Source organism: Anarhichas minor, unplaced genomic scaffold (genome assembly GCF_050575085.1).
Source record: "Anarhichas minor isolate MPS153535 unplaced genomic scaffold, ASM5057508v1 ptg000061l, whole genome shotgun sequence".
Lineage (NCBI taxonomy): Eukaryota > Metazoa > Chordata > Actinopteri > Perciformes > Anarhichadidae > Anarhichas > Anarhichas minor.
The window spans coordinates 287,998-300,000 of record NW_027466507.1 but is presented as its reverse complement, the minus strand read 5'-3'; the positions used below and the strand labels follow the sequence as shown (position 1 = coordinate 300,000).

Below are 12,003 nucleotides of genomic sequence, written 5' to 3'. Positions count from 1 at the left end.
TGACGTCATCTTTATTTGTATTTCATAATACTGTGAACCCTTTCAATCATAGTCTTTTCTTTTTCAACAGATTCATTACATATTGTTTTACATTTCAAATTAGTATTTTTTAAAATATTTTCATTGTAATTATTTTATTATTTATTGTATTTTAATATATTATTATTTATTTTATTATTTATTGTATTTTAATATATTATTATTTATTTTATTATTTATTGTATTTTAATATATTTCCTATTTCTATCTATAATCCACATCATCAGAACCACCATTTATATTTAATTTATTTGTGTCTTTGAGAATGACACGTTTACAGGACGGCTCATATAATAATATAATTAATGTTCTTTATTAAATAATCTTTATTAAATAACTTCCTGTTTAGCAGCTGGTCATCTAAACATTGGTCCTTTAGAGTCTTCTAGTCACTTACAGCGGTTTTTAAACATCACTGCTTCTTATAATAATATAATTATTATTATTATGATAATATATAATATAATAATAATTCCTGTGAACTTCTGTTTCTCAGCATCATCCCAAACTGTCAGTTTCGCTCTAAAACGTCCAGATTAAAAACCTTCACAGCCAATCAGATGGATGAGATCAAAGACCCTTCAGGACTCTTCTACATCCTCCCCTTCCAGAAGGTGAGGAGGGAGGGAGGGAGGGAAGGAAGGAAGGAGTGAGGGAGGGAGGGAGTGAGGGAAGGAAGGAAGGAAGGAGTGAGTTAGGGAGTGAGGGAAGGAAGGAAGGAGTGAGGGAGGGAGTGAAGGAAGGAAGGGAGGGAGGGAGGGAGGGAAGGAGGGAAGGAAGGAAGGAGTGAGGGAAGGAAGGAAGGAGTGAGTTAGGGAGTGAGGGAAGGAAGGAAGGAGTGAGGGAGGGAGTGAAGGAAGGAAGGGAGGGAGGGAGTGAGGGAAGGAAGGAGGGAAGGAGGGAGGGAGGGAAGGAAGGAAGGAAGGTGTGAGTGAAGGAGTGAGGGAAGGAAGGAAGGAGTGAGGGGAGGGAGGGAGGGAGGGAGTGAAGGAAGGAAGGAAGGAAGGAAGGAGGGAGTGAGTGAGTGAAGGAAGGAGTGAGGGAAGGAAGGAGTGAGTGAGTGAGGGAAGGAGGGAGGGAGGAGTGTGTATCTGTACTGGTCTCAGAGGCCAAATCCCAATGTCCCCCCTTACGGACTCACGGACTTTGAGGCGCGCTCCCGCGAAGTCCGTGAGGGTTTAGTTCTGTCTGTCACATCATCGAGTGTTTGAGTCTCTCGCAGACATCTTGAGCCCTTTATGAACCCTTTCTGTAAGTCAGCATGGTATGCTGACTTAGCCTAAGGGAATTACCCACAAATCATTGCAATGTGACGTTAAACACGGGGTAACCAGTGGACGCATGGAGACGTAAAAAAAAGGTAAACAAAGAGGACGGATCACGTGTGCTCAGCCTGTCATATTAAATTTACTCAGAAACATTAAGGGTTAAAGATGGAACAAAAAATAAACATGACATCAGAAGATATTTATTTATTTATTCATCAAATATTTGATTTTGTCTTTGAAGCTGTTTTGATAAAAACGAGTAAATAGATTATAATAAGTTACCTCATCTAGTGAGGAAAGAGCCTGAAGACGTTCACATCAGGGAGTACAACGTATAAAACAAATACACACAGTTATACATCATATTTATGTTGTTTTCATGGTAATGTGATATGTTGCAGTAAAGTGCTGTCCCGTTCATATTCACACCATCTCAAGCCCTCACAGCCTCTCACACTCACCCACTCACCAGGTGACGTCAGTGAGTCCTTGAGGGTTCAGGGTCTGAGGGTTTAGGGGGGACATTGGGATTTAGCCAGAGATTCTGTTGTTCCTCCTCTTGTTCCTCCTGTTGATCCTCCTCTTGTTCCTCCTCTTGTTCCTCCTGTTGAACGTTCCTCCTCTTGTTCCTCCTGTTGATCCTCCTCTTGTTCCTCCTCTTGTTCCTCCTGTTGATCGTTCCTCCTCTTGTTCCTCCTGTTGATCCTCCTCTTGTTCCTCCTGTTGATCCTCCTCTTGTTCCTCCTCTTGTTCCTCCTCTTGTTCCTCCTCTTGTTCCTCCTGTTGATCCTCCTCTTGTTCCTCCTCTTGTTCCTCCTGTTGATCCTCCTGTTGATCCTCCTGTTGTTCCTCCTGTTGATCCTCCTGTTGATCCTCCTGTTGTTCCTCCTGTTGTTCCTCCTCTTGTTCCTCCTGTTGTTCCTCCTGTTGTTCCTCCTGTTGATCCTCCTCTTGTTCCTCCTTCAGGGTTATCTGGTGAACTGGGACGTCCAGAGGAAAGTCTGGGATCACCTGTTTGGAAAAGAGATGTTTAAGGTTTCTACTTTATTTTAATGAGTTCTATTCACAGAAGCTTCTAGTGTTTGTTATTCTGGATTTAATTCCTCCTCCTCCTCCTCCTCCTCCTCCAGGTGGACTTCTCAGACACCAGCATCATCATCACTGAGCCGTACTTCAACTTCTCCTCCATCCAGGAGTCGATGAATGAGATCCTGTTTGAGGAGTACCAGTTCCAGTCGGTTCTCAGAATAAACGGTGAGTGTGACCCCTGACCCCTCAGCTCCTCTGATTGGAGGAGAAAACAGGATTAAAATCGATGCAGCAGAACCAGAAACATCTTCGTTTGATTCCACACATTGTTCTTCCTTGTCAAAACGTGGCGCCTACATTACCCACGATGCAACTGTGCTAGCTGGTCCTGTCTTTCTAACTCCACGACTCCAGTGATGTCACTCGAGTCGCCTCTTTAACCCTTTTGTGACCAAACTGAAAATGAAAACGTCTTTTGGTCGAAGTTTTTCTTTTGGGCTCGTTTCAGCACAAATACTTTAGTGTTTGATGCGTGAACATGTTTATAGAATGCTCTCATCATTTCATTATATGAGAGGAAATGCATACAGTATGATCAGAAGAACTATATAACTATATTTAATAAACACAATGTTCGTGTTTTCCACTGATTAAAAAATAAATCCTGACTTTCTGAAAGTGTGAATGTTCATGTGATAATAGAGGTAATTATCTGAAGTACGTTGGTCACAATTTGTTTCAGAGCAAACGGAACAAATGATGTGACGTCATGTTTTCTGTCCGTCGGTTCTCGTGACCTCACAAAGAGTTCTAATGCTTATTATCACCATTTCACACAAATCTAAAAGAATGACGTCATGTTTTGACCCCTGAGGATTTTTACTTCCTCTTCATAGATAATAAGATAATGATCTAGATTACTGTTGTGGGGTCGGGGGTTTGATACCGGGTCCGCTGGTCCTCAGCAGCTGTTGTTGGTTGTGTTGCTCCTCCAGCCGGCTCTCTGTCTGCTCATCACTACTTCAGCTCTCAGCCCTCAGAGCTCTGCTGTCTGCTGGTGGACAGCGGCTTCTCCTTCACTCACATCGCTCCTTACTGTCGCAGCAAGAAGATGAAGGAGGGCATCCGCAGGTCAGAGGACTACAACGACCAGCATGCACCGCTGCACCAGTACCACATATAATAACATGGTTTATTTTCCCATCCAGGGTCAACGTAGGAGGGAAGCTGCTGACAAATCACCTGAAGGAGATCATCTCGTATCGGTGAGGTCACATCACTCTGTTATCTGATTGGCCCTCATGAAACAGCTGCTGTTTGAATCTGTCACAGAGAATCTCACTCTGTCTCTCTCTCTCTGTCTCTCTCTCACTCTGTCTCTCTCTCTCTCTCTCTCTCTCTCTCACTCTGTCTCTGTCTCTCTCTCTCTCTCTCTCTCTCACTCTGTCTCTCTCTCTCTCTGAGTGGAAGGAGCACGGAGTTGACGGAGCGTGTTTGAGAGCGATAAATAGCGATTTTTCGACATTTTTCTTCACTGGGTAATGTTGTATATGATAGTGTAGTGTTGTATATGATAGTGTAGTGTTGTATATGGTAGTGTAATGTTGTATATGATAGTGTAATGTATATGATAGTGTAGTGTTGTATATGGTAGTGTAGTGTTGTATATGGTAGTGTAATGTTGTATATGTTAGTGTAATGTTGTATATGATAGTGTAGTGTTGTATATGGTAGTGTAATGTTGTATATGATAGTGTAGTGTTGTATATGATAGTGTAATGTTGTATATGGTAGTGTAATGTTGTATATGATAGTGTAGTGTTGTATATGGTAGTGTAATGTTGTATATGATAGTGTAATGTATATGATAGTGTAGTGTTGTATATGGTAGTGTAGTGTTGTATATGGTAGTGTAATGTTGTATATGTTAGTGTAATGTTGTATATGATAGTGTAGTGTTGTATATGGTAGTGTAATGTTGTATATGGTAGTGTAGTGTTGTATATGATAGTGTAGTGTTGTATATGATAGTGTAGTGTTGTATATGGTAGTGTAATGTTGTATATGATAGTGTAATGTATATGATAGTGTAGTGTTGTATATGGTAGTGTAGTGTTGTATATGGTAGTGTAATGTTGTATATGTTAGTGTAATGTTGTATATGATAGTGTAGTGTTGTATATGATAGTGTAATGTTGTATATGGTAGTGTAATGTTGTATATGGTAGTGTAATGTTGTATATGATAGTGTAATGTTGTATATGATAGTGTAGTGTTGTATATGGTAGTGTAATGTTGTATATGATAGTGTAGTGTTGTATATGATAGTGTAGTGTTGTATATGGTAGTGTAATGTTGTATATGATAGTGTAATGTTGTATATGATAGTGTAGTGTTGTATATGGTAGTGTAATGTTGTATATGTTAGTGTAATGTTGTATATGATAGTGTAGTGTTGTATATGATAGTGTAGTGTTGTATATGGTAGTGTAATGTTGTATATGATAGTGTAATGTTGTATATGATAGTGTAGTGTTGTATATGGTAGTGTAATGTTGTATATGATAGTGTAGTGTTGTATATGGTAGTGTAATGTTGTATATGATAGTGTAGTGTTGTATATGGTAGTGTAATGTTGTATATGATAGTGTAGTGTTGTATATGATAGTGTAGTGTTGTATATGATAGTGTAATGTTGTATATGATAGTGTAGTGTTGTATATGGTAGTGTAGTGTTGTATATGATAGTGTAGTGTTGTATATGATAGTGTAGTGTTGTATATGATAGTGTAGTGTTGTATATGGTAGTGTAATGTTGTATATGGTAGTGTAATGTTGTATATGATAGTGTAATGTTGTATATGATAGTGTAATGTTGTATATGGTAGTGTAATGTTGTATATGATAGTGTAATGTTGTATATGATAGTGTAATGTTGTATATGATAGTGTAGTGTTGTATATGATAGTGTAATGTTGTATATGATAGTGTAATGTTGTATATGATAGTGTAGTGTTGTATATGGTAGTGTAATGTTGAATATGATAGTGTAGTGTTGTATATGGTAGTGTAATGTTGTATATGGTAGTGTAATGTTGTATATGATAGTGTAATGTTGTATATGATAGTGTAATGTTGTATATGATAGTGTAGTGTTGTATATGATAGTGTAATGTTGTATATGATAGTGTAGTGTTGTATATGGTAGTGTAATGTTGTATATGATAGTGTATTGTTGTATATGGTAGTGTAATGTTGTATATGATAGTGTAGTGTTGTATATGGTAGTGTAATGTTGTATATGGTAGTGTAATGTTGTATATGGTAGTGTAATGTTGTATATGATAGTGTAATGTTGTATATGATAGTGTAGTGTTGTATATGATAGTGTAATGTTGTATATGATAGTGTAGTGTTGTATATGGTAGTGTAATGTTGTATATGATAGTGTAGTGTTGTATATGGTAGTGTAATGTTGTATATGGTAGTGTAATGTTGTATATGATAGTGTAGTGTTGTATATGGTAGTGTAATGTTGTATATGATAGTGTAATGTTGTATATGATAGTGTAGTGTTGTATATGGTAGTGTAGTGTTGTATATGATAGTGTAATGTTGTATATGATAGTGTAGTGTTGTATATGATAGTGTAGTGTTGTATATGATAGTGTAGTGTTGTATATGATAGTGTAGTGTTGTATATGATAGTGTAGTGTTGTATATGATAGTGTAATGTTGTATATGATAGTGTAATGTTGTATATGATAGTGTAATGTTGTATATGGTAGTGTAATGTTGTATATGGTAGTGTAGTGTTGTATATGGTAGTGTAATGTTGTATATGGTAGTGTAGTGTTGTATATGGTAGTGTAGTGTTGTATATGATAGTGTAGTGTTGTATATGATAGTGTAGTGTTGTATATGGTAGTGTAATGTTGTATATGGTAGTGTAATGTTGTATATGGTAGTGTAATGTTGTATATGATAGTGTAGTGTTGTATATGATAGTGTAGTGTTGTATATGATAGTGTAATGTTGTATATGATAGTGTAGTGTTGTATATGATAGTGTAATGTTGTATATGGTAGTGTAATGTTGTATATGATAGTGTAGTGTTGTATATGGTAGTGTAGTGTTGTATATGATAGTGTAGTGTTGTATATGATAGTGTAGTGTTGTATATGGTAGTGTAATGTTGTATATGGTAGTGTAGTGTTGTATATGATAGTGTAGTGTTGTATATGATAGTGTAGTGTTGTATATGATAGTGTAGTGTTGTATATGATAGTGTAGTGTTGTATATGGTAGTGTAATGTTGTATATGGTAGTGTAATGTTGTATATGATAGTGTAGTGTTGTATATGGTAGTGTAGTGTTGTATATGGTAGTGTAATGTTGTATATGATAGTGTAGTGGGGTGTGCAGGGTTCACGGGTTTTTTTGTGTACTTTTAGCTGTTTTTTGGGTCTTTTTTGTGAGCGGATAGCAGCCGGGCAGCACGTGCTGTCGGCTGCTAAACGCCAGCATGAGCCTGACGGAGTTAACCAGGGAACACGGCGTGAGGATCCCGCCGCGTTTCGGGTGTTCAGTAGAGGAATCAGCCTGGCAGTGGGGGAGGTTGTTGGTCACAGCTGCGTGAAGTCCGCAGCGCGGATGAACAACGCTGTGGTCATCTTTCTAGACAGCATAGAAACTGCGGAAGTGGTGTTGATGACCGGGATCTCCGTGGGTGAACACTTCCTGCCCACGTATCCTCTCAGCTCACCGGAAGTGAAAGTCACCGTGTCCAACGTGCCACCATTCATCAGAAACGATGCAATAATCAAAGAGCTGTCCAAACATGGGAAGGTGGTGTCTCCGGTTAGGAGAGTGTCCTCTGGCTTTAAGTCTCCGCTGTTGAAGCACGTGGTGTCTCACAGGAGACATGTCCTCATGATCCCCAACAACAGGAGCAGAGTGGTCAACCTCAGTTTCAAAATCACTGTAGACGATTTTGACTACGTCATCTTTGCAAAGACTGATGATTTTAAATGTTACAGTTGTGGGAAAGAAGGACATCTGAGCAGAGCTTGTCCTGGGGAACACGGCTCAAACAAAGACCAGAACCAGAAAGGTACTGAGGAGGGCAGAGGGGACAAGCAGGACGGACAAGAGGGAACAAGTGGAGCACAGGAGGTGAGGGTGGAGGAGACAAGGGTGGGGCTCAGGAGGTGAGAGAAGAGAGGACAAGTGGGGGACAAGAGGTGAGGAAGGACGGGGCAAGTGAGGTCCAGCAGGTGAGGGAGAGTGCTGGAGGACAGGTGGAGACAGGCAGGGAGGTGGACATGGAAGCAGACGAGGAGCAGCTCAAAGCCCCTCAGCTGAAGAGGAAACAGAGAGGAGACAGCGGAAGCTCACAGGCGAAGAAAGCTGCAACTAAAGAAAGTGGAGGAGCAGCAGAGTGTGAGTCCAGTCTGGAGGAAGACTCTGAGTCCAGTATGGAAGAGGACTCTGAATCAAGTTGGGAGGACTCTGAGTCCAGTCAGGAGGAGGGCGCTGCTGCTGACAGTGAGCCCTCTAAACGCGGTGCTGGCAGCTGTAGGAGCTCTAGAGACTACAGCGTGGAGATAATAAAGGAGTTTCTGAGGAGGAGTAAGAACGTGAGAGGAGCCAAAGTGGAGGACTACCTCTCTGACAAAGAGAAGCTCTCCAGCTCTGCCAGAGCTCACATGAGGAGCAAGGACAGAGGAGGTCTCACTCAGCAGGAAGGCTTCAGACTGAAGAAGATAGTTCACAAAGTGGACAAAGAACTGAACAAAGATGGAGCTCAGTGAGAGTCAGATCTGACAATCAAAGACACATTTATGTTTGTTGGACTTTATTTGTTTAACTGTTTAAAATGATTAAGAAAGATGTTCAAACAAAATAAAGGTTTTCTAAAAATCTCTCTCTCTCTCTCTCTCTCTGTCTCTGTCTCTCTCTCTGTCTCTCTCTCTGTCTCTGTCTCTGTCTCTCTCTCTCTCTGTCTCTCTCTCTCTCTCTCTCTCTGTCTCTGTCTCTGTCTCTCTCTCTCTCTGTCTCTCTCTCTCTGTCTCTGTCTGTCTCTGTCTCTCTCTCTCTGTCTCTCTCTCTCTGTCTCTCTCTGTCTCTGTCTCTCTCTCTGTCTCTCTCTCTCCAGTCAGTTACATGTGATGGATGAAACTCACGTGATCAACCAGGTGAAGGAGGACGTCTGCTACGTCTCGCAGCACTTTTACAAAGACATGGAGGTTTCACAGTAAGTCAAGAAACACAGACAGGAGCTGAAGTTACAACAATTCAGGATCAGTAGAGGATCAGTAGTGGATCGGTAGAGGATCAGTAGTGGATCAGTAGTGGATCAGTAGTGGATCAGTAGAGGATCGGTAGTGGATCGGTAGAGGATCGGTAGTTGATCGGTAGTGGATCGGTAGAGGATCAGTAGTGGATCAGTAGTGGATCAGTAGAGGATCGGTAGTTGATCGGTAGTGGATCGGTAGAGGATCGGTAGTGGATCGGTAGAGGATCGGTAGAGGATCAGTAGTGGATCAGTAGTGGATCAGTCGTGGATCAGTAGAGGATCAGTAGTGGATCAGTAGAGGATCATTAGTGGATCATTAGTGGATCATTAGAGGATCAGTAGTGGATCAGTAGAGGATCATTAGTGGATCAGTAGAGGATCAGTAGAGGATCAGTAGTGGATCAGTAGTGGATCAGTAGTGGATCAGTAGAGGATCAGTAGAGGATCAGTCGTGGATCAGTAGAGGATCAGTAGTGGATCATATTACTGAAATGTTTTATGTTTATTTCATATGCATGTGTGTGTGTGTGTGTGTGTGTGTGTGTGTGTGTGTGTGTGTTCGTGTGTGTGTTCAGGATGAAGGGCGAGGAGAACACTGTGGTGAGAGACTACGTTCTACCAGACTTCAGCTCCATCAAGAAAGGATTCTGTAAGGTAAGAAAACGCCTTTTATAAAGATATTTCCTGAGCTTTCGTCTCAGATAGATGAGCTTCGTCTCAGATAGATGAGCTTCCTCTCAGCGGTCCGTCCCTCTTTCCTGTCCCCTAGCCTCCAGACGAGATGGTCTTCAGTGGGAAGTACAAGACCGGGGAGCAGATCCTGAGACTCGCCAACGAGCGCTTTGCCGTCCCAGAGATGCTCTTCCACCCGTCGGACATCGGCCTCCAGGAGACGGGGATCCCAGAGGCCATCGTGGACTCCATCCAGTCTCTGCCTGAAGGTCTCTGAGTACTGGACCTCATGGTCCTGAGAGTCCAGCAGAGACTCTGGTCTCTATTAAGATCTGGATCTTTAATTATTTTAGTGGCGCATGTCCAGAAAATGTGTTTTACTCTGAGTGAAACTCGTCCCTGTGTGTCCACATGTAGGTATGATATTCAGTAAATATGTCTCATGTCTGTAATATGTGTGTGTGGTTCCTCCTCCAGAGATGCAGGCTCACTTCTACCAGAACGTGGTCCTGACTGGAGGAAACACTTTGTTCTCTGGCTTCAGAGAGCGGCTGGAGGCGGAGCTTCGATCTCTAGCCCCCGCCCACCTCCCCGTGTCCGTCCTGCAGCCGGACAAGTGAGTTAAAAAAGGAAAATAATAATGTGACCGACTCGTCTCTGCTGCAGGACACTCTCTGCTACTTAACCAGCATAACACACACCAATCTACCACACGTAACAGAGATGTGCATTGTGGGTAATGTAGGCACTGGAAAGAAGAATGCATGTTTCCATTTAGATCCTTTAGAGTCCTTCTTGGTGTGTCTTGCTGCTGTAACATACACATTTCCCCCTGGGGATGAATAAAGTACATATCTATCTATCTATCTATAATGTAAACATTATAAAGCTGATTTATTTATTTAGCACATTTCAGCAACAAGGAAACTCAAAGTACTTTACAGAAAAGAGTAAAAGAGCCAAAGAAACACATGATAAAGATGAAATGACGATCATATCGTGTCACTAATGTGTTCATTTGAACATGTGTGTGTCCTTTAGTCCGATCAGTTACTCGTGGGAAGGAGGGAAGCTGCTGGCTCACAGTCCGGACTACGACGAGATCATCGTGACCCGAGACGACTACGAAGAGAACGGACATTTCATCTGTGAAGAGAAGTTTGATATCTGACTAAAACAGGAAGTCTCTTCTTCTGCAGCATCGTGGGGAAAACACCTGTAAAGAGAACGGATGGAAGGAAGAACGGAATTCAAAACGAGTAAAATGTGAAGTTAAATGTTTGTTTTTCTCTCCAGCTGTTTTATTTTGTACCTGAGTCTGTGCTGATGGTTTTATATCCTGTTAAAAGTCTTTTTTATTGCTAGTAAATTGTAAAATGACAACGGGTAATACATGAGTATGATTTAAGAAGTCTTAAACATATTGTTACTGGTTTAACATTTTATATTATAGAGGAGCATGGGTTTTAATCCTAGGTTACTTCTTATAATTATAATAATCTGCTTTCTGTGTCAGTCAAACATCTATACGTCTGAATGTCTGTGATGCTTTCATTTTGTAGAAAGTCTCTTCACTAATAGATGTTATTTAGTTTAGTAGACGGAGAAATAAACTCTGTTAAAAGAGACAAAGATGAATCAGAAGAGAAGAAATCAGCAAAGAAACAGCAAGCTTAGATTTAAACAGGAACAGCTTCCTGTTTCAGTGTTTAAGAGTTTCACAATAAAAGCAGTGTAGAACAAGCTGGAATTAACTTTATCAAAGCTCTTCTTCAGACTTCACATATAAACAGAAGGTTAGTTACTGTTGGAACATCAGCTGATCTAATCACAGTTTAAACCTCTTCAATCTATATTTACTGATCAATAATCAAACTTTATACTGTTTTTATCTGTTCAAATATTATTAAAGGACAGAAGAAGAACATATTTTATTTCAGTGTATAATCCAACTTCGTCAGTATTTAACATGTTGATCAGATCATGATTTATTATTTACAGATTGATTTTATTATGAGGTTAAAGTATTTTAAAGAGACTTATAAATATCTTCATCAATCTGTTTCCAGGAAGAACAAATTCATTCAAAGGAAAACCCACAAAATATGAAGTACAACCATCTTTATTTACCACACAGGATCCTTTTATACTTTTGATACTTCAACTACATTTACCGGATTATACTGATATACTTTTACTGAAGTAACATTGTCAGAGCATTACTTTTACTTGTAACAATATTTTTATAGTGTGTTTTAGTGCTTTTACTATCAATTCTCAAAACAGTATTTTGTCAATGTACTTTTACTTATGTGTCAATACTTAATGAAGTATTTTACAGTGTGGTATTAGTACTTTTACTATCAATACTCGAAACTGAGTATTTTGTCAATGTATTTTTACTTATGTGTCAATTCTTAATGAAGTATTTTACAGTGTGGTATTAGTACTTTTACTATCAATACTTGAAACAGAGTATTTTGGAATTGTACTTTTACTTAGGTATTAATACTTAATGAAGTATTTTACTGTGTGGTATTAATCAATACTTTTACTTCAGTATCAAGGCAGCACTTTTACCTTTAGCAGAGTATTTTTACAGTGTGGTATTAGTACTTTTACTGCAGTAAAGGATCTGAGTACTTCTTCAAGGACCACTGATTTAAAAAAAAAACAAAAAAACAGTTGGTCCTTTCA

General features: G+C 39.8%; 1 protein-coding gene across 1 annotated transcript in view; it reads left to right on the top strand.

Moving 5' to 3' along the window:
• actr6 (actin related protein 6) overlaps positions 1-10,689 on the top strand; it is a 10,966-nt gene extending 277 nt beyond the window's left edge. Inside the window, exons 2-11 of the mRNA XM_076077576.1 lie at positions 536-653; positions 2,274-2,342; positions 2,438-2,561; positions 3,332-3,467; positions 3,545-3,601; positions 8,494-8,592; positions 9,210-9,288; positions 9,404-9,575; positions 9,784-9,922; positions 10,348-10,689. Coding sequence (XP_075933691.1) covers positions 536-653; positions 2,274-2,342; positions 2,438-2,561; positions 3,332-3,467; positions 3,545-3,601; positions 8,494-8,592; positions 9,210-9,288; positions 9,404-9,575; positions 9,784-9,922; positions 10,348-10,477 — 1,123 coding nt within the window. The 3' untranslated portion in view covers positions 10,478-10,689. The remainder of the gene's footprint in view (positions 1-535; positions 654-2,273; positions 2,343-2,437; positions 2,562-3,331; positions 3,468-3,544; positions 3,602-8,493; positions 8,593-9,209; positions 9,289-9,403; positions 9,576-9,783; positions 9,923-10,347) is intronic.
• The last annotated feature ends 1,314 nt before the right edge of the window (positions 10,690-12,003 follow it).